General features: G+C 38.8%; 1 protein-coding gene across 1 annotated transcript in view; it reads left to right on the top strand.

The window, feature by feature from the left end:
* The window catches only part of Rxfp1 (relaxin family peptide receptor 1), a 137,774-nt gene that overhangs the window by 41,414 nt on the left and 72,594 nt on the right, over positions 1 to 23,766 (top strand). Inside the window, exon 2 of the mRNA XM_005330934.4 lies at positions 11,103 to 11,240. Coding sequence (XP_005330991.1) covers positions 11,103 to 11,240 — 138 coding nt within the window. The remainder of the gene's footprint in view (positions 1 to 11,102; positions 11,241 to 23,766) is intronic.

Here is a 23,766-nt window from a genome sequence, read left to right as displayed (position 1 = left end):
CTATAAGCATGAGTATGCATGAATCACTGTAGTATGATGACTCTAATTCTTATTTTTTTGGGGGGGGCGGATTGCCAGGGTTTGAACTCAGGCGCACTCACCCACTGAGCCACATCTTCAGCAATATTTTGTATTTTATTTAGAGACAGAGTCTTACTGAGTTGCTTAGAGCCTTGCAGTTGCTAAACCTGGCTTTGAATTCAAGATCCTCCTGCCTCAGTCTCCTGAGCTGCTGGGATTAAGGCATGTGCCACCACGTCCAGCTAATTCTTTAGGATAAATACCAAGGAGTGCTATAGGTGGGTCACATGTACCTAGTCTTTTGAGGAACCTCCAAACCAATTTCCATACTGGTTGCACTAATTTATAATTCCCCCAACAGTATAAAAGTGTTCTTTTAACCCATATCCTCTTCAAATTTTATTATTGTCTGTATTCCTGATGGATGCCTTTCTAACTGAAATGAGATAAAATTACAGTGTAGTTTTGATTTGTATTTCCTAAGTTCCTAAAGATGTTGAACATTATATATATATATATATATATATATATATATAACAATAGACTAATATATATATTAGTCTATTGTTTTTCTTCTCCTGGGAAGTGTCTGTTTGGTCCATTTGTCCATTTATTAAATTGGGTTATTGGTTTTTCGGTGTTAAGTTTTTTGAGTTCTTTTTGTATTTTGTGTATTTATCCTCTGTCAGTAGCTATCAAAGATTTTCTCCCATTCTGTAGGTACTCCCTTCACATTGTTTCCTTTGCTGGGCAGAAGCTTCTTAATTTGATGCTACCCCTGTTATTAATGCTAGGTATTATTTCCTGAGCTTTAGGATTCCTATTGAGAAAGTCATTTACTGTGCCTGTATGCTGGAGTGTTGACCTCTGTTTTCTTATAGAAGACGCAAAATTTCTGGTCTTATTCCTATGACTTTTGTCCAGACAGACAGGAATCTAGTCTCATTCTTCTGCATATGGGTGGCCAGTTGTCCCAGCACCATTTGTTTAAAATGCTGTCTTTTCTCCAATGTATATTTTTGGCACCTTTGTCAAGTGTCAGATGACTGTATCCGAATGCATTGAATGTATTTGTCTCTGTGTCTTCTATTCTTTGGTATACATGTCTGTTTTTATGCCACATCATGCAATTTTTCTTCCTATAGCTCTGTAGTATAACTTGAAATTAGGTACTGTGATGCCTCCAGCATTGCTTTTTTGGCTGCAAATTGACTTGGCTATTCTGGGAGTTTTGTTCTTCCAAATGAATTTTAGAACTGTTTTTTTTTTTTTTATTTCTAGTTATGTGAGAAAATGTTCTTGGATTTTAATAGGGAACTATATTAAAGTTGTATATCAATTTGGTAACATGGTCATTTTAACAATATTAATTCTGTTCATAAACTTTGGAGGTCTTTGCATCTTTTTCTTCTTTGTTTTTGTTTTGTTTTGTTCCTTCAGAATCCTGAAGTTTTCATTGTAGAGATCTTTCACCTTCTTGGTTAGATTTTTTCCTGATTTTATTTTTATTTGTTGAGGTTATTGTGAATGGTGTTGCTTTGCTAATTTCTTTTTTTTATTGGTTGTTCACAACATTACAAAGCTCTTGACATATCATTTTTCATACATTAGATTGAAATGGGTTATGAACTCCCAATTTTTACCCCAAATGCATATTGCAGAATCACGTCGGTTACACATCCACAATTTTACATAATGCCCTATTAGTTACTGTTGTATTCTGCTACCTTTCCTATCCCCTACTATCCCCCCTCCCCTTCCCTCACATCTTCTCTCTCTACCCCATCTACTGTAATTCATTTCTCTCCTTGTTTATTTTCCCATTCCTCTCACAACCTCTTATATGTAATTTTGTATAGCAATGAGGGTCTCCCTTCATTTCCATGCAATTTCCCTTTTCTCTCCCTTTCCCTCCCATCTCATGTCTCTGTTTAATGTTAATCTTTTCTTCCTACTCTTTCTCCCTGCTATGTTAATAGTTGCTCTCATTATACCAAAGAAGACATTTGGTATTTATTTTTTTAGGGATTGGCTAGCTTCACTAAGCATAATCTGCTCTAGTGCCATCCATTTCCCTGCAAATTCTATGATTTTGTCATTTTTTATTGCTGCATAGTACTCCATTGTGTATAGATGCCACATTTTTTTATCCATTCATCTATTGAAGGGCATCTGGGTTGGTTCCACAGTCTAGCTATTGTGAATTGTGCTGCTATGAACATCAATGTGGCAGTATCCCTGTAGTATGCTCTTTTAAGGTCTTCAGGGAATAATCCGAGAAGGGCAATAGTTGGGTCAAATGGTGGTTCCATTCCCAGCTTTCCCAGGAATCTCCATACTGATTTCCAAATTGGCTGCACCAATTTGCAGTCCCACCAGCAAAGTATAAGTGTACCCTTTTCTCCACATCCTCGCCAGCACTTGTTGTTGTTTGACTTCATAGTGGCTGCCAATCTTACTGGAGTGAGATGGTATCTTAGGTTTTGATTTGCATTTCTCTGACTGCTAGAGATGGTGAGCATTTTTTCATGTACTTGTTGATTGATTGTATGTCCTCCTCTGAGAAGTGTCTGTTCAGATCCTTGGCCCATTTGTTGATTGGGTTATTTGTTATCTTATTGTCTAATTTTTTGAGTTCTTTGTATACTCTGGATATTAGGGCTCTATCTGAAGTGTGAGGAGTAAAAATTTTTTCCCATGATGTAGGCTCCCTATTTACCTCTCTTATTGTTTCTCTTGCTGAGAAAAAAAACTTTTTAGTTTAAGTAAGTCCCATTTGTTGATTCTTGTTATTAACTCTTGTGCTATGGGTGTCCTATTAAGGAATTTGGAGCCCGACCCCACAATATGTAGATTGGAGCCAACTTTTTTTCTATCAGACGCAGAGTCTCTGATTTGATATCAAGCTCCTTGATTCATTTTGAGTTAACTTTTGTGCATGGCAAGAGAAAGGGATTCAGTTTCATTTTGTTGCATATGGATTTCCAGTTTTCCCAACACCACTTGTTGAAGATGCTATCCTTCCTCCATTGCATGCTTTTAGCCCCTTTATCAAATATAAGATAGTTGTAACTTTGTGGATTAGTCTCTGTGTCCTCTATTCTATACCATTGGTCCACCCGCCTGTTTTGGTACCAGTACCATGCTGTTTTTGTCACTATTGCTCTGTAATATAGTTTGAAATCTGGAATCTCTATACCGCCTGATTCAAACTTCCTGCTTAGAATTGCTTTTGCTATTCTGGGTCTTTTATTTTTCCATATGAATTTCATGATTGCTTTCTCTATTTCTACAAGAAATGCCATTGGGATTTTGATTGGCATTGCATTAAACCTATAGAGACTTTTGGTAATATCGCCATTTTGATGATGTTAGTTCTGCCTATCCATGAACAGGGTATATTTTTCCATCTTCTAAGATCTTCTTCTACTTCTCTCTTTAGGGTTCTGTAGTTTTCATTGTATAAATCTTTCACCTCTTTTGTTAGGTTGATTCCCAAGTATTTTATTTTTTTTGAGGATATTGTGAATGGAATGTTTTTCCTCATTTCCATTTCAGAAGTTTTGTCGCTGATAAACAGAAATGCCTTTGATTTATGAGTGTTGATTTTATATCCTGCCACTTTGCTGAATTCATTTATTAGTTCTAGTAGTTTCTTTGTAGACCCTTTTGGGCCTTCTAGGTATAGAATGATGTTGTCTGCAAATAGTGATAATTTAAGTTCTTCTTTTCCTATTTTTATGCCTTTAATTTCTTTTGTCTGTCTAATTGCTCTGGCCAGTGTTTCGAGAACTATGTTGAACAGAAGTGGTGAGAGAGGGCATCCCTGTCTTGTTCCAGATTTTAGAGGGAATGCCTTCAATTTTTCTCCATTCAGAATGATGCTAGCCTGAGGTTTAGCATAGATAGCTTTTACAATGTTGAGGTATGTTCCTGTTATCCCTAGTTTTTCAAGAGTTTTGAACATAAAGGGATGCTGTACTTTGTCAAATGCTTTTTCCGCATCTATCGAGATGATCATATGGTTCTTATTTTTAAGTCTATTGATGTGGTGAATAACATTTATTGATTTCCATATATTGAACCAGCCTTGCATACCAGGGATGAATCCTACTTGATCATGGTGCACAATTTTTTTGATATGTTTTTGTATCCGATTCGCCAGAATTTTATTGAGGATTTTTGCATCTAGGTTCATTAGAGATATTGGTCTGTAGTTTTCTTTCTTTGAAGTGTCTTTGTCTGGTTTCAGAATCAGGGTGATGTTGGCCTCGTAGAATGAATTTGGAAGTTCTCCCTCTTTTTCTATTTCTTGAAATAGCTTGAAAAGTATTGGTATTAGTTCCTCTTTAAAGGTTTTGTAGAACTCTGCTATATACCCATCCGGTCCTCGGATTTTCTTAGATGGTAATCTTTTGATGGTTTCTTCTATTTCCTCAATTGAAATTGGTCTGTTTAGGTTGTCTATATCCTCCTGACTCAATCTGGACAGATCATATGACTTAAGAAATTTATCGATGCCTTCACTATCTTCTATTTTATTGGAGTATAAGGATTCAAAATAATTTCTGATTATCTTCTGTATTTCTGAAGTGTCTGTTGTGATCTTGCCTTTTTCATCCCGTATGCTAGTAATTTGAGTTCTCTCTCTTCTTCTCTTCACTAGCATGGCTAAGGGTCTGTCAATTTTATTTATTTTTTCAAAGAACCAACTTTTAGTTTTGTCAATTTTTTCAATTGTTTCTTTTGTTTGATTTCATTAATCTCAGCTCTGATTTTAATTATTTCTTGCCTTCTACTTCTTTTGCTGTTGTTTTGCTCTTCTTTTTCTAGGATTTTGAGATGAAGTATGAGATCATTTATTTGTTAGTTTTTTCTTTTTTTAAGGAATAAACTCCAAGCAATGAATTTTCCTCTTAGAACTGCTTTCAATGTGTCCCATAGATTCCGATATGTTGTGTCTGTGTTTTCATTTAACTCTAAGAATTTTTTAATTTCTTCCTTGATGTCTTCTAAAACCCATTGATCATTTAGTAACCTATTGTTCATTCTCCAAGTGATCCATGATTTTTTCTTCCTTCTTTTATCGTTGATTTTCAGTTTCATTCCATTATGATAAGATAAGATGCATGGTATTATCTCTACTCCTTTATATTGTCTAATAAGAGTTGCCCTGTGACATAAAATATGATCTATTCTTGAGAATGATCCATGTGCTGCTGAGAAAAAAGTGTAACTGCTTGATGTTGGGTGGTATATTCTATATATGTCAATTAAGTCTAGGTTGTTAATTGTGTTATTGAGTTCTATAGTTTCCTTATTCAACTTTTGTTTGGAAATCTGTCCAGTGGTGAGAGAGGGGTGTTGAAGTCTCCCATGATTATTGTATGGTGGTCTATTAGATTCTTGAACTTGAGAAGAGTTTGCTTGATGAACATAGCAGCACCGTTGTTTGGGGCATATATATTTATGATTGTTATGTCTTGTTGGTGTATGATTCCCTTGAGCAGTATGTAGTGTCCCTCTTTATTCCTTTTGATTAACTTTGGCTTGAAATCTATTTTATTTGATATGAGTATGGACACTCCTGCTTGTTTCCGCAGTCCATATGAGTGATATGATTTTTCCCAACCTTTCACCTTCAGTCTATGTATATCTTTTCCTATCAAATGCGTCTCCTGTAGGCAGCATATTGTTGGGTCTTGTTTTGTGATCCATTCAACTAGCCTGTGTCTCTTAATTGGTGAGTTTAAGCCATTAACATTTAGGGTTATTATTGAGATATGGTTTGTTCTTCCAGCCATATTTGTTTATTAATGCTACTAAACCTGATTTGTTTTCCTCTTTGATTATTTTCCTCCCTTTACTGTCCTATCTCCCACTGTTGGTTTTCATTATTGTTTTCCATTTCCTCTTCCTGTAATGTTTTGCCAAGGATTTTTTGAAGAGATGGTTTTCTAGCTGCGAATTCTTTTAACTTTTGTTTATCGTGGAAGGTTTTAATTTCATCTTCCATCCTGAAGCTTAATTTCGCCGGATACACGATTCTTGGTTGGAACCCATTTTCTTTTAGTGTTTGAAATATGTTATTCCAGGATCTTCTAGCTTTCAGAGTCTGTGTTGAGAGATCAGCTGTTATCCTGATTGGTTTACCCCTAAATGTAATCTGCTTCCTTTCTCTTGTAGCTTTTAGAATTCTCTCCTTATTCTGTATGTTGGACATCTTCATTATAATGTGTCTAGGTGTGGATCTCTTATGATTTTGCACATTCAGCATCCTGTAGGCTTCTAGGATTTGGGATTCTGTCTCATTCTTCAAGTCTGGGAAGTTTTCTCTTCTTATTTCACTGAATAGATTGTTTATTCCTTTGGTTTGGAGCTCTGTGCCTTCCTGTATCCCAATGACTCTTAAGTTTGGTCTTTTAATATTATCCCATAATTCTTGGATGTTCTGCTCATGGTTTCTTAGCAGACTTGCTGAGTTGTCTATGTTCTTTTCAAGTTGAAATACTTTGTCTTCATTGTCTGATGTTCTATCTTCTAAGTGATCTACTCTGCTAGTAGTATTCTCAATTGAGTTTTTAAGTTGGTTTATTGCTTTCTGCATTTCTAGGATTTCTATTTGTTTGTTTTTTATTACCTCTATCTCCCTGTGAAATTGATCTTTTACTTCCTGGATTTGTTTATTTGGTTCCTTGTCAATGTGATCTTTCATTGTCTGATTTTGCTGTCTCATGTCTTCCTTGAGACTCCAGATCATCTGAAGCATGTATATCCTGAACTCTTTATCTGACATTCCATCTGTTGCAGCTATTACCTCTTCTAAAGTTGAGTTGAACTGCATTGCTTGTGGTCCTTTCTTTCCTTGTCTTTTCATACTGCTGGCGTTTCTTTCTGCTTGGTGAAACTGTTGTGTTTTTGAAATTTTCCCTCTATTTATTTATATTGTTCTTGTATAGTTGAAAAATCTCTCTTGCAGGGCAGGTAGTGGCTGTGATCCTCCTCCAATTGAGGTGATCTGTCTACCACGCTGACGGGCCGCTAGGTCTGCTCTGCCAGTCGGTCAAAGGTCCGCCTACCCAGCAGGCACGTGGGACAGCTCTGTCACTCCGCAGATTGCTGGGCCTGACCTGCCCGTGGGTCGCAGGTCCGCCTACCTTGCAGGTGCAGGGAGAGGGGGCGGCTCCGCCCCTCAGCAGGCTGCTGGGCCTGATCTGCCAATGGTCACAGTCCCGCCTACCTTCTGCTGGTGGTCACAGTCCCGCCTACCTTGCAGGCACTGGGGGAGAGGGCGGGCCTGTCCCTCAGCAGGCCGCTGGACCTGTCCTGCTGGTGTGTCGCAGGTCCGACTACCCTGCAGGCGCGTGGGGCAGCTCTGTCACTTCGCAGGTTGCTGGGCCTGACCTGCCCGTGGGTCGCAGGTCTGCCTACCTTGCAGGGGAGGGGGGAGGGGGCGGCTCCGCCCCTCAGCAGGCTGCTGGGCCTGATCTGCCGGTGGTCACAGTCCCGCCTACCTTCTGCCAGTGGTCACAGTCCCACCTACCTTCTGCCAGTGGTCACAGTCCCACCTACCTTCTGCCAGTGGTCACAGTCCCACCTACCTTCTGCCAGTGGTCACAGTCCCGCCTACCTTGCAGGCACTGGGGGAGGGGGCGGGCCTGCCCCTCAGCAGGCCGCTGGACCTGTCCTGCTGGTGTGTTGCAGGTCCCCCTACCCTGCAGGCGCGTGGCGCAGCTCTGTCCAAAGTAGATTTCTTTAGAAAAGGCAAAGAGGATTTTAGGAGAATGCATAGAAGATAATAAAGTTTGTGATGTTTGATGCATGGAGTGTGGATGCTCTATCCTTCCTTTGAGACTATGAATCTTCCTAAGGAAGCGATTTATGGTACGTTTACTCTTGGTCTCTCTCCTAGGAGTAAACTCCCCCTAAAGAGGGAGTATTCCAGATTTATTTCCCAAAAGTTTCTGCTTTTAGTCAGATAAGGAAAGCTCTGAGAAGGTTTATTTCTGTATCTGTTGATTCTCAAATGTTTTCACCTTATAATCTCAATTTGGGATTCCAAGTGAGTCCCCACATCTTTTTAAGAATAATCTCAAAATAATTAGGAGAAGGCAGAGAAAGAGGAGATAAAGCCATGATTCACATGAATAATGAGGAAACCAGTAAGGTGCTGCAAATAATTCAAAGGAAAAATCAAAGCACACACATAAAGCACCAACATGAAGGCTGAAATAAGCTTGCTTTATACCCACCAAAATGAACCCACTATCCATGGGACAAAATTCAGTGTATCCACAATCTGCATTTTAATCACAAAATCTGCATTTTCATGGACAGTCATTATCTACATTATTATAAGTTTGCTGCAACCAACAGAGTTGCAAAATATTTCAAAGAAGATGTGAGCTAGAGATAATCTAGGACAAGAATCTTCTCTTTTGTTCCACTTCAAACTTTCACATTTTTTCCTGTGGTATCATTGGCCCAGGACAGAAACAGCACCCAGAGGCAATGGGTGGCCAGGTTACACAACCACATCATGTTTACTTGTCCCTCTGTGAATGATTACTTTTGTAACTCTGGGAACAATTTTATTACTTTTGTAACTCCAGGGACACAATATCACTTTTTGTATTTATTAGTACTATCATAGGGTGGCTTATTGCTGTCTTAAAGATATGGTTCAATAGTAAAAGGAAACATTTTTTTCTACTCCTTTATATTTTGCTTTTGATTTCTCCAAAATTTTCCCACTAAGATCAGTTATTGGCCCTGTGCCTTTCTACTTCTTGTCCTGAACAATTGAGTCCTAAAGCCATTTGGTGGATCAGAGACAGGTATTCTGTGCTGGGAGTGAAAGAGGAGTTCAAGTGGCCCAGATGGAAATTTCAGAGATTCACTGAGGGAAGAGGGTGTCCATAGTGGCCCCTAGTGCCTGGTATCAAACAGGGTGAGGAGCATGCTCATGGGAGAATGCTGCCCATTGCAGGGAATGAGGGGAAGAGAGCATCCACACAGGAAAGGGGATTTATCAAGACAATAAATATGTTAAAGAAAACAGAAAGCAGGTGCTTCACTGTCAGAAAAGGGAGAAATAGAAATGCAAGAGGAGAAACCTAGACTGGATCTTTTTTTTTTCCTTTCTTTCTTTCTGTGGTGCTGGGGATTGAACCTAGGGCCTTGTGTGTGTGAGGCAAGCATTCTACCAACTGAGCTATATCCCCAGCCCCTTATAGTGTGGGATAGGAATTGGAGACTAGCTCACAGTTTGTAATATCTACAGATACATCAAGAAGTATTTACATAAATGTGTATGGTTATTAATAACTATATATATATATATATATATATATATATATATATATACCTTAATCTGTTTGTTGAGAGTTTATTAGTGATAATGCCCCATGTTATGGTTTAGATCTGAGGTTTCCACCAAAAACTCATGGAACAACTTTTGCTTCTTATATTTGTATCTCTAATTTTTATTTTCAACAAATAATTTTCAGCATCCCTAACCAGGACCACAAACAAATAATGGCAAGGACTTCATCTATAATGCATTTTTCTTTCTGGCAGTGGGGAGATGAAATTAAAGAAATGGAAAAAATTGGAGAATCTATGTGTGATGATATTTAATGAATTGACTTTTGGAATAGATTGGAAGTCTGGTAGGGAGAGACTCTTATAGACTGCTTTTAGTAATTTCAAAGTTCTTACAGTCCTATTCATTCTATTTATTCTATTTATAACATTCTATATAACCATCTTATTCTGACTTTGAGGGTTTAACAGTGCCGTTTTTTTTAAAGCAAATTTCTTTGGGGTGAGGGGTGCCAGGGATTGAACTCAGGGACACTCAATCACTGATCCATATCCCAGCTCTATTTTGTATTTTATTTAGAGACAGAGTCTCACTGAGTTGCTTAGCACCTCACTTTTTGCTGAGTCTGGCTTTGAACTCTTAATTCTCCTGCCTCAGCCTCCCAAGCCTCTGGATTACGGGTATGTGTCACTGTGCCAGGCCAACGCAGACTTTTTAAGAGTCATTTTAGGTTCATAACAAAATAGAGTGCAAGGCATAGAGACTTTCCAGGTACTCTGACATGCATGGCCTCCTCACCTTCCACATCCCCCACCACAGTGACGCATTATGGTCATCTGTAGTCTGCATTAGTGCTCATCCTTGGCGTTGCATCTTCTGTGGGTTTTAAATGAATGTGTACTTACAGGTATTCACAATTACTGCATTGTTGGGGCTCAGAAAATGATACCCCCAAGTGAAGATCTCAGAAGCAAAGCTTCTCTTAACCTTCTCCTGCCCTCTTGGGGCATTCCTCTCCTGCTGGTTATAGAAACCAGAACCCTTTTTCCCCAAAGCCAGCCATAAAACTCTTCATAACCACTTCAACCACCAGCACTTCCCAGCCCCATAGGGGATTTCATTTTCTTCCTTCCAAACTCAGTTTAAATGGCACAGTTTCACAGAGAACCTCTGCTAAGCCCCCGTACAGAGTTTCCATTCTAGAGCCTGTTATTGTTCTTTTTGCTCCTCTCACAGTCTGTAATTATGTGTTGAATTGCTCAGTGTGTCTTCCCAATAGACAGCAACCTCCACAAGGGCAGGAACCCTGTTTCATTCAGTGCTATATGCCCAAAATCCTGCATGGGGCCTCATGCTTAGGAACACCATGAGCCCGTGGCATGTGCTTTCCTGTTGTCCTCCATGTCTTCTTCCTCTGATATCAGACCAGCCTTTATTCTGAGACCATAAAAAGAATATAGTAAATTCATGCTTTTTAGAATTATTGGAGAGAGGACTTCCCAAGTGAGAAACAGCATGAACAGAGGCACAGAGGAGCAAATTCTAGAATCTTCTAGAGACATGGAAAAGAGCATCATACTGAAGTTTAGGTCCTCGGGAAATAGTGGGCACTGGAATGGAAAGGCAAAGCTGCCACGTGGAGGATTGTACAAGCCGGGATGAGAAAGCCATATGGCTAGAAAATACCAGCGGGATGCATGTTTTGCAATGCCATTGTGAAAACTTCTCCAAATGTAATGTCTTCTCTTCATCACAGTCACTCATGGGAGTGGACAGGATGTCCAGTGCTCCCTCGGACATTTTCCCTGTGGGAACATCACAAAGTGCTTGCCTCAGTTTCTCCACTGCAACGGCGTGGACGACTGTGGGAACCAGGCCGACGAGGACGACTGTGGTGAGTGAAGCCCCCAGAGTCCTAGCAAGAAAGGGGGCTCAAAGGACTGACAGTGACATTGCTGAGACTGCTCTCGCCAGAAAAAGAAATAGAAAAGGAAACATTCCATTGAAATACAAAACACAGGTTACTGGAGGGATCTTACATTTATTTCCTTAGTTTTAAATATCCTTTCTTTTATGTATCATAGTGTCACGGTCAAAATTTCAGGAAAGCAATGTTTGTGCAGAGTGTTGTAACCATGAACACGCCTGGTTCATGTCTTAGAGTCGTCACGGTGTAGAAATTAAGACTGTTGCTCTGGAACCAGGCTGCCCAGAACCTGGGTCCCAGAAGAATCAATCACATAAATTCAGGAACAATTCTTAACCTCTCTGTGCGTCAGTTTTCTTGTTTGATAAAATAGATTGATGATTGTGCCACACTCTGATAATTTGGGGAGATTAAGTGTAAAGGATTAGAGAATGCCAGACACGTGGTAGATGCTTCGTAAGTGTTAGGTACTGTTCCTTTCTAACCGTTAGCAGTAGTGTCAGGGAGAAAAGTGACACCTCTTAATAAAGAAAAAGAAAATATGTAAATGCAAGTTGCCTATTACCAAGAATGACCTTACTTATGACTTTTTAATAAGGCCAGTAAGTAGGGCTTACAGACAAATAGAATACCTGAGAAAATAGCTCTTAGTTAGGATTTCGTTCACATACCCACAATATTAGAAACACAAATTTTAAAAAGAACTTGAATTTCTTGGAGGTGGCACACTAGAGGGAAAAAAATAAGCTTTTGGTCAATAATATAAAATAATAAGATTTCTATTCATGGAGAAATATGGTACTATCTTTGGAGGACAAAAACGTGCATAACAATGTCAATATTTGAAGTGCTACACAAATAATATTCCTTGAAGAATCCTTGCTATTAACACTCCCCACCCCCCCACCACACACACACACACACACACACACACACATATACACACGTACACACACACACACACACACACAAGTGTAGCAGGCAGGCTTTTAGAGGCATACCTCATAGGAATTACATTTTGGTTAAAACAAAATGAGATGGAGACCAGGCTTGAAATTCCTCAACCACAGGCCACCTAAGCAAAATTTAACTCCTGTAAATAACACTTGTAACTAAGGCAAATTTAGTTATTTCTTGTAAATGCTTCTGATAAGCACAAAGGAAACATAAATTATCTCCCTAAATTGATATAAAGAACTCACTTTTAACTGATCCCCTGCCATATGGAATCCCCATTGTAGTACTCCGTAATTGTAAAGGCTTGACAACTTCATCTTTGTTTGATAAGCCACTCTATATGCCTCTGAGCTTCTTACCACTTGGGTCAAAGTCCCCCCATAGTAAATTATACTTTCTCTTATCATATGACGATAAACCTTGACTTGTTTTGCTATTGTTATTTTTAGAGTGTAGATGCATCCAGAACCTGGAGCATGATAGGCAAGTGCTCAACCATCGAGCTACACTCCTGATCCCAAACTTTTACATTTTTGTAACTTGATCTTATTGTATTTTCTGCACTCTCCTTTTGGTACACTGTCTTGAGGTGGTGGTGGTAACTCTATAGTAATTACCGTCTCTAAACTCGTGAGCTAAAGCTACAATTACCTTTGATTTGGAACGTTATAAAATTACTTTTAAAATAAAACAGCATATTGCTAAAATAACTGAAGAGTACATCTTAAAAAGAAACTAGGTTCAAACAGCATTTTGTACGCTGCCATCCACTTCCCTCTCAACCTGCTGGTGATTGAGACAATGTCCTAGACAGAACCACAGTGAGTTTTGCATCAATTGAAATGGCCACAGGTAGCTGGAAAAGGAGTTTGGTAGCTGCTCTAAATTCACCATCCAAAGTAAGTTCTCTATGGGAAAAAAAAAAAAGAAAAAGTTGAGGAACTCTGGCTTCAATGCTAAGTTTAAAGGAACCAAGTAACAAGAGTAGCCATCCCTACCTTAATAATCATTCAAGTCACAAAAGTTTCTCCAGAGTCCCCAATCAGGGATTCAGAGGGAGGGGATAGGGCATTTGGATTAAAAGAACAGGCTCAGGTGTTGGAGATCTGGACTTCACATTCTGGCTATGAAGGAAAATGAAAACGCCTCTTTTCTTTTCTGTAAGAAGAGAATATTAAGACTATCTGGGTTGCTAAGAGGACTCAATGAGATATTTTATTTAAGATGTTTACCAGGATACAGGTGTTATGGACTGAATGCTTATATCCCCCCAAAATCAGTATGTTGAAATCCTATACCCTAATGTGTAGTGGCATCCATCTGGAAATAGAAAGCAATTTTACTCTGCTCAAAACCTCAAAGATGGCCAGTTGGCATGTTGCTTCTGTCTGTGCCTGAGAAAGCTGAAACTTTTCAGGGACGGTGGCAGATTTCATCACCATCTTTAGAGTCCAGGTGATAAAAATTAGGAGTGGAGTTATTTTTGTTTGCCTCTCATTGATTCAATTTCCTGTGCCAGCTGTGTAGTTTGTGGGGTTTTTTTTTAATTTTTTCATTTTATAGTATCTGGATGAATTGTGTTCCCAAGGCTGTTCATTTTAAGTCAGGCTTATTTAAATTCTGTTTAATGCTATTTATTTTTTATTAATGAGTATTTTTTATTTGTTCCAATTAGTTATACATGACAGCAGAATGCATTTTGATTCATTGTACACAAATGGAGCACAACTTTTCATTTTTCTGGTTGTACACAATGTAGAGTCACATCATTTACGCAATCATACATATACCTAGAGCAACGATATCCTTTTCATTCCACCATCTTTTCTACCTGAAGACCCCCCCTCCCATTTGCCCAATCCAAAGTTCCACCATTCTTCCCATATCCCCTCCCCCCATTATGGATCAGCTGTTTAATGTTATTTAAATTAAGTCAGAAAACTGGTTCTTGCAGAATATGTAAACGTCATGCATATTTGAATAAGCAGTATTAGATACACTTACAAACATGTAAAATACAATATTTTAACAAAAAAAAACACAGTTAAAAATCACTTTCAGAATGATTTAGAACTAAACAGTATATTGTCAAATAAAATGTCTATTTTTAATGGAAAGAGAAACTTTCTTTAATCAGACCTCTTAAGGTAAATCAACTCCAAAAACTTCTCCCTTACTCTCTTAAACTATGTAAACCTTGTCACCAACAATGATTATTAAAATGGAAAAATAGATCAAATAGGAATAGTGGAAACAAAATTTGAGGGACACACACACACAAAAAAAAAAAAAAACACCATCTGATTCCCCATATACTGAACTGTAGATGAACTACTTAGTTTGGAAAGAGCTGTTGCTTTTGAACTATTACAGGCGTATTAAACAAGTACAATTATTTAAGTTTAAAGTCCTGGTTTCCTCAGAAAAACCCATAAGTAATTTCTCCACAACTATAACTTTAATAAGCTTTAAAAATAAAATCTCAGTGTAAAAACCATTAAGACATTAAAACACTGAACACTTTTCCTGGACACAATGCAAACAAAAGCAATAGATTTTAATTTTTTCAGTTCATCTCATAGAAATCCTTTCTTTCTAAAATGTTTGGCAATATAGAATTTATATACATATATAGACATACTTGTGTCAAAATTGACTGTACTGTTTTTATAACTTTGATTCTTACAGATAAATTTCAACATACAAAAGTACAATGAGTTTTACTATTTAATACAAGTCCCATATAATTTCTGCATGTTTTTTGCTACAAGTCACTGACCCATCTTTATTCAGAACTTTCACAGATGCAACCAGAGTAGAGGCCAAAACAAATTTTTAAGTCATCAGAACTATGTTCAGTATGACTATAACAAACTGAAAAAATTGAGATCTTTCATTTTTTAGCTAGAACTCTCAGATACTTGGGAGAATATGTCTGGGAAAATACCTAGGGAACCTGATTACAAATATATGAGGGTTTTCATTTAGGAATTATCTATGTTCATTTCAAACTGAATGGTAACTCAGTAGGAAAAATGCAATATTAAATAGCATCAAATTCTGAGATGCAGGCTGGAGATATAGTTCTGTGGTAGAGCAGTTGCCCATAATCAGATGATATTGAATTAATTCACTACATATAGATTTTTATTTAAAAGGAGCCCTTTACATTTCCAGACTAGAACCTGCCAGACTTCCGTCCTCTGTGTTATAAACAGATGACTGAGCCAAGCTCCCCCTGGCAGTTGCAATAACACAACTTCATCCCGGAGACAGCTTGACTTACTCCATGTGGAGACCCAAGATCTGATTCCTCTTCTCTGTAGACTTGTTCTTTGAACATCCCGCACCTCCTCTGCACTCTAGCAGCCTCATCTGTAGGAAAAGGATGAAGATATTTTGGGTCTTCATTAGCATTTCTATAATCCATAGGGAAAATGGAAAACATATTCAAATACATTTTGGGGCAGTATCTACCAAAAATCCATGCCCCACCTGGAGTCTCAGAATGTGACCCTATTTGGAAGCAAGATCTTTGCAGATTTATTGAAGGCAAGGATTGAGATCATTCCCAGCTTAGTGTGGGCCCTAAAGCCAATGAGAGTATCCTTGCAGGAGACAGAAAATAACATAGAAACAGGACAGAGGGAAGGCAGCCATGTGAAAGCAGAGGCAAAAGTTAGAGTTATGCTGTTACCCCTGAGCAATGCCAGGAGCCACCAGAAGCTAAAAGAGGCAGGCAAAGATCCTCCTCTAGAGCTGAGAGAGAGTGTGACCCTGCCCATGCCTCAGTTTCAGACTTCAGGCTCCAGAACTGTGAGGGAATAAATTTCTGTTGTCTTAAACCACCAAGTTTGGGGTGATTTCCTATAGTAGCCCAAGAAAACTGATATAGGTAGAACAAAAAGTAGAGAAAGGTCAACACAAATCCTGGGCCAGATTAGAACAGTCTGGTTTTAGTCAGATACCACTTCTGATGAGCCATTCTTATGCATAATTGCATGTGGCATAAACTCCCTGAAGATGAGTTCTCTCTGCTATTCATATAAAGCTGTCCTAAGCTTTTCAGCAGGTATTCTGTATTCTACTATATAATAGCCAAACAAATATAGCCAAAAAGAAGATGTAGGAGGGGCTCAGAGGAACAAGTTTATCATACTCATAGATCCCAGAGATAGGAGGCAGGGTGTACCACACAGGATACATAGGACAGATACTAGGATGGTCAGAAGACAGGAAGAGTCTCTACTGTGGTTTCCATGGGAAAGGCAAGGCAGGGTGAACAGGTCACAACTGAATAATTTTGGATGGCTCTAAACTATAGTCCTTTATTGCCTGGTACCTGGCCCTGGGATGATAAAGGCAGAGGAATATGGCCTCCTGGGTGTACAGGCCAGATAAGAAGGTCTGGCTCTGGACTAGTTAGTTTGCATATGAAAGGCATACTCCTAGCCAGATTCTTTGTTCTCAGTAAGAATTGGCTGGCCCCTGGAGGGGGCCATCTCTCCCTAGCCAAAAGATGAAGATGTCAAAACATGATAATGCACAGAAAAGAATTTTAAATATATAATACACAAAGGCTTTCTCAAGTTCAACTTAATTAGCACTTACCTTATAAATATGCCTCACTCCTCACAAATACATACAAAGTTGAAAGAACAAACATCACTAAGTACAAAGTCAACTTGGCTATCATAGCAAAGACAACCCTTGGCTTACAAAACTTCTTTGGGAGGGATGAACATGATTATGCAAAAAGTTTTCTCTCCCAGCTCTGTGTTAGCTTTCTGTCACGCCAACATATGCCTGAGAAAATCAACTTATGAAGAGAAAAGGGTTATTTGGGTCCACAGTTTGGGAGGTTCCAGTCCTTGATCAGTTGGCCTGTTGCTTCTGGCCTGTGGTGAGGCAGCGTACCTTGGTGGGAATGCAGGTGGAGCAAAACCACTCCCTGCATGAACAGAAAGCAAAAAAGAAAAAGAAAGAGAGAAAAGGGAACCAGTTTTCACAATCCCCTTCAAACCTTCAAAGGCATGTTCCCAAAAACTTAAAACCTTCCACTAGGCCCTATCTCAGAAAGGTTCCTCTCCCTCCCAATAGTACCACGGGGGGGGGGGGGGGGGGGGGGACCCAAGCCTTCAACACATGGATGTTTAAAAGACACTGGTGAGCCAAACTATATCCTCGTGTTTCTCCTTTACTAGCAAAAAATAAAGATTCTTTTTCCTTTTTCACACACACACACAAAAGATCCAAACTATAGCAAGCTCCTTCCAAATTTTATCTTAAATGCTTTGCCTTTCCCCACTCCATTATATGTCTATTATTAATACTGTTATTTATTTGGCGATGCTGCTAAGCACAGGATAGTTTACGTTAGAAAAAACATTTTAGTCCATCTACCTTACTCCAAACATGGCTACTTGTGACACCTCCTTTTGTGTGTGTGTGTGTATGTGTGTGTGTGTGTGTGTGTGTGTGTGTGCATGTATGTGTTTTGCCAGGGATTGAACCCATGCAAGGCAAGCACTCTACCAACTGAGCTGTATCCACAGCCCTGTGATATCTCCTTTTAACCTTCCTAGGAATATTTGGTTTTGTTTAATAAGAGTTCTAATAATAAAATTAATAGCATCTTCTATTTTTTTATTATTTGTTGTGTTCCAGACACGGTATTAATCCTTTAAATACATTCTTACATTTTATCCTCAATGTAAATTGGATATTAAATTATATCCACTCTACGAATGGAGAAAATGGAAGTACAGAGAGCTTACATAAATGTTTTGAAATCATGGCTTGGTCAGAATATATACCTAATTGTTCAGCTTATGTGTTAGTGTTCCATCACTATAAGAAATGCCTGGGATAATCAAGTTATAAAAAAAAAAAAAAGACTTTTTTTTTTGGCTCACAGTTAAGTTTCTAGTCTATGATCAGTTGATGCTGTTGCTTTTAGGCCTGGGGTGAGGAGCATGGCAGGAGTGTAAGGAGAAGCAAAACTGTGCACATCATGGCTGGAGAGCAATGAAAAAGAAACAGAGATGGGGTCCCACAATCTCCTTCAAGGGCATGCTCCCACTGACCTAAAGACTTCCCAGTAGTGCCATGGGCTGGGAATAAAACCTTTAAAACATGAACCTTTGGGGACACTTACCCAAACCATAGCAGCTGCTTTTGTTTTGTTCTTTTTTGGCAAGGAAAGACAAGGGCCATGATAATAATCATTATTATTTGGTATCGCCTTCAAATAAATCTCCTATTGATAAAATTTTAATTCTATGGGGCCTCCTTTTAAACCATAATTAAGCATCTATTTTCTTTTTAGAAAATAGTATTTGAGAAATTCGATGAACTTCCTAATTTAAAATAACGATTTTATTCTTATAGCACTTATTATATATAAGGTACTATTCTGGCTGCTTCGTATATTTTACAACATTCAATCCTCATGACAACCCCTAAGAAAAGTATTATTGGGGGGAAAGTTGAAGCTCTGCACCACACATGACAGATATGACAGTCAGTTCAAATTCTCATGTGAATAAAAATCTTTACTCATATAATCTTTATTTTTTCTATGGCCAAAATTTATTTCTATTACAAGCTTCAAGAGCCTGGGAGTGTAGCTCAGTGGAGAGTCCTTGTCTATTGCAAGTGTTCATCCTTCCAAGTGGTAAAAAACATTAACCAAGTCAGTGAGAGGTCTTATTTATCTCCCTTCTCCTGGGATTGCTGCTGAGCTCAGCTGTCCATGTAAAGCCAGGACATTGGGGTGGGGCCACCAGGGCAGAGAGTCTAGCTGACTGCCATCATGCAGTGTCACAGCACCCCCTGGGATGTGCATAAATCCATCTGGTCTGCTGCCATAAGTCATTGTTCTGTCATCTCCTGCCTACTGTAGACATTATCACATCCTGTGCCTCCCCGCCTACATCACTGGCATTCCAGGGCTCATGGGAAACGTTCTGCTACTCCTGAGCCAGACTGAGCCCCTGCAGAACTTTCACAGTCAAGTTCACTTCATCTGCCTCGGCCCTTAGGGCCATTCGTACTCTATTCCTCCTTTGTCAAGCCAGGCTGTGCAGTGATTCCTTGGGTCCTGCCACACACATGCACGACACCTCGGTTCCCAGAACCCAGAAACCAGTGTGGGGAATGTATAGTTTCCACCAGATTCAACTCAGGTTCAGGGAAGAAGGGGAAAAAGACTCTCCACTCTCCCTTTCTGGTCCAAGTATTTTGTCCAGTCTGTGAACAGCAAAGTTCAGCTCTTTCGATTTTACAAATTTATTATAGATCAAACTTTAGCATATGAAAGTCAAATATCAAAGAATATGATTCCTTTGTTACCTGCGAACTTCTGTGTCATTGATTTCAGGCAAGGAAAATGGAAAATTCTAGCTGCTTAAGATAGGGAAAAGGGCAGAGAGTACAAGGAATACAAGGGAAGAAAAACTTTGTTAATACCTCAGTGTATTTCTCTGGCACCTAGCTTGGCATTTACTAATCTATGAGAACCAGATAAGCAGTACTTATTTATGGGTGTGATGGCAATGATATATTTTTTAAATAGGATTAGAAGACTGAAGTATGTTCAAGGACACTTTCAATTTTTAATTGGTCCTGCCTTTAAAATTCTGGAGCACTAAATATTCTATCATTCCCTAAATAAGCTTCTTATATAGCAATCAGAATGATAGCAGTTTGATATAGAAGTTAGTTGTTCTCGTTTCAAAAAATTCCATTAAAGTTGGTAGTTTGTTATTTAAAGCTAAAAAGTGACATGGGTCATAAATCTCTACATTTTAAAAATTACTGGTTTTCTATTTACTATTCTCAAAATAATGTAAGTAACTGAATTCTTGAATTCTTCCAAAAAGGCAGGCCTGGTTTTAACTTCAAATATGTTTATCTAATAAAGCTTAGAGCTGGGCATTTTGGTGGACACCTCTAGTCCCAGCTTTGAGAGGCTGAGTTGGGAGGATTGCTTAAGCCCAGGAATTTGAGGCTAGCCTGAGCAACATAGCAAGAATACAATTAAGAGAGAGAGAGAGAGAGAGAGAGAGAGAGAGAAAGCAACAATGCTTAATCATGTTTATGGTGTTGATGTTACCTCCATGTAGATATATTTATCTTACTTCCACACAGATTTTCCTATCAGAATACATCTTACTAAATAGGACATAAAAGACAGTTTTGAGCAGCCTCAATGTGCCTTAAAAGATGCCCAGGATAGTGTCACAGCCCTTAATTTCTTCAAAACATTGCCTCCAATGGCCATAAGACCCCAGAAAGAGACAAATGTATTTTGTCCAGCAAACCACCATTGTTATTAAAATCCATGGAGAACCCCCATAACTCATTTGGTGAATTGCTCCCCAACTCCCCACAACCAAGCTTCCTGCACCTTGCTCAAATTCATCTCTATTCTTGGGGATCATTAGTTTATGAGAAAAAGATATTCCACTGTGTTCCAGGAATGGGTGCTGAAAGTTGAGCAAATAAGGAATAAGGAATGATCCACTTTGCATAGATCCAAACTTCATATATTGGCTCACATTCATGAGCCAATAGTATGTATGCTTTGTCGTCTAGCAGATGTTTTCCCTCATTTTAATGAAAGAACAGACCATTTAGCACACAACATCTCACACTCTCCTTTGTTCTGGCACCCCATCTAATGAAGAGGTAAGTGTCTCAATTTTCGATTATTCAAAATCCAGACCTGGGGGTGTAGCTCAGTGCTACACTGCTTGCCTAGTGTACATAACATCCTGGGTTTGATCCCCAGAACCTCTAAAATTAAAAAAAAAAAAAACTGAAACATCATGAAATCTAGGCATGACCCCAGAAGTGTGCAGAGGACCACCTGCAGCTGTGCCACCTGGGGGACTTGGGAAAGACTGAGTCCTAAGCCCCACTCCCAGATATGCTGACCTAAGGAAAAGAAGTAAAGCCCAGAAATCTTCCCTTTTCTAAACAAATATCCAAGGTGAATATCATCAAGTTGTGAAATGATTCACTTCCTCAAAATATGTTTAAGAGCTCCAATCATTCATTGATTGATTTTTTTCAGTACCATTTATTCAGTAAATATTAAGCTGAGGCAGCATGCAAAAACAGACTTTTCTTGATCTATTTTCCGACTTTTATTTACAGAATCATAATATCATTTTAGGTGAAAATTCTTTTTTTAATAGAAAGTGTTCTTTACATTATCCTGGCTTGCCTCAAGAAAAATCAGAGAATCAATTTTTAGCAAGACACTTACTAATGTATGAAAAAAACTCATTTTACTCATTGCCCCATGTATCCTTAAAATATCCAGGATACAGGATTTAAAATTTAGAAACACATATACCAAAAGCTGTTTTCTTAAAAATGCTAACTTTTCAACTTTGTGATTTTGGCCACGTTTCTCCTGTTCTATATTCCTGCCTTCTGGTGGGAGGAAGTAAAGGGTAAGGAGAAGAAAACGCCTTGGGAAGGCAGAAGGAAGGTACAAACTAATTACTAAAGTTTATTTGTTTGATGACATTGCTATTTAAAAAAAAATAAATCTCTCATTGACTTCTTTAAAAAGAAATTTCTCCACAAAATATGTGCTCTTACCTGGGAAAGTACAAGCAGGTTTGTCCTGTTTCTTTCTGCTGATGAAAAATTCCCCGGTTCCATCCTGATATTTTCTCTCTCTTCCTCCCTCTGTCTCCCTGGTTTTTCCCCCCATTCCTCTGTGTGTGTGTGTGTGTGTGTGTGTGTGTGTAAGAGTGTGTGTGTGTGTGTGTGTGTGTGTGTGTGTGTGTGTGTAGGTACAATGAAATAGAAAAGGAAAGGAAGGGAATAGGAACAAGAAAGTCAAAGAAGAAAACAGAAACACTACATCATTTTGATTTGTTGGACTAAAACATGGCAGCTAAAGCCACACTAATTGTAGTCCTTTAAATAAGAAAGAAAAATGGTGAGGGACAAAGGACCAGGAAAGGGCACCAAGCCTTGGTTTAAAGTTACTGCACTGTAAGTGTTAAAAATGCAACAACTTGAAATAGCTCATTTATAAAAACTAAGCTAAATATAGAGCCTGCTAAAGAAGCAGAGTGGAAAAACTCAGCAGCATCTTCTGGCAGCCATCCATTCTATATCAGCAGTGACACACTGCCCACATTACAGCCCCACGATCTAGAATGCTGTCACCTGTTTCCCTCACTGTTTCTGAAGCATAGAGGGGAGTGTCAGGAATATGAACATAAACATGAACACAAACGGGGTGACCTGCTCCTTTCAGAGTTACATGAGCCCCTGGCAGCCCGTGAGGTCAAATCCTTCAGACCCACGCATGCCCACTTCTCAACTGATCCTCTGCAGGTACACAGGAACTTGGCTGTAGGAAGCATCAATGCCTAGACACAGCCAGAGCTAAATGATTCATCTACTTACATATTTCATTTATGACATTTATAAATGTATAACAATTCATAGTACTATGAAAATGAATTTCTTTGTACATTTTTTCCCAGTAATACCTCAATGGTTTGCAATACTCTCACTGATTCTAGGAATAAAAATGATGATAAACTTCAATTCCAGTTAATAATTCCTTCTGGTTATTAATTAAATGAATTTTTGTATAATTCACACAATTCTGATATAAGGGGCAGAAAGGGGGTATCCTGGCCAATACCCCTATAACTAAAGATAGGCTTCTGGGCAAGGTGGCGCCCAGCTGTAACCCTAGCAACCTGGGAGGCTGAGGCAGAAGGATCACAAGTTCCAGTCTTGCCTCTGCAACTTAATGAAAGCCCCAGGAACTTAGCAAGATCCTTTCTCAAAATAAAAAGAACTTCAGCTCAGTGGTAAAGTGCCCCTGGGATCAATTTCCAAACCCCCACTGAAAAAAAAAGGCTAACAAGAGAAGAGTATAACGAGTTATTTGATCAAAGTTTTATGTGACATAGGAGCCTTCAGAAATAAAAACCCAAAAACCTGGGGAGACCTATATGGTTTTATGCTTAGAGTCAATGAAGAACAGTCATATAGAATTGTGACTGGACAAAGTCTATGTCCTAATGCTACTAGACTGACAGAGATAATTCAACAAGACTGTCTGCTCAGATTCTTCTTGGCCTCTCTGTGTAGCGTTCCTTCCTCCCAGGAATGTGGCAGGACCCTTCTGGAATGAGAATTTTATAATCTATTATCAGACAAGGCAAGTCAAAGAATTCCTTTATGACCAGCTCCTATGCAGAACAGCAGGGAAAGGTAGAGTGATAGTTCTAGTTCTTATGCCATTCTTTGAAGAAAGGTTTCTAGTTTCAAAGCTCTTTCTTGGAGAAGAGAAACTCTGGTTTCTATGACTTTAGGAGAAGAAGAAGAATGGGAGACCTGAGGGCAGAAGACGTTCAGAATGAAACTTTGCCTCTAAAGCAGCATCTGAGGTCATCCGATCTATTTAGTCAAAAGCACTCAGCACACCAAAGTGCTGTTTGGGGTTCATCTTCCGAGCCCCAACAAGTTTCAATGACAGAAATGAAACAAA

The sequence above is a fragment of the Ictidomys tridecemlineatus genome, chromosome 9, assembly GCF_052094955.1.
Source record: "Ictidomys tridecemlineatus isolate mIctTri1 chromosome 9, mIctTri1.hap1, whole genome shotgun sequence".
Taxonomy (NCBI): domain Eukaryota; kingdom Metazoa; phylum Chordata; class Mammalia; order Rodentia; family Sciuridae; genus Ictidomys; species Ictidomys tridecemlineatus.
Note: the sequence above shows the minus strand (reverse complement) of the source record. Positions and strands in the feature narration are given on the sequence as shown.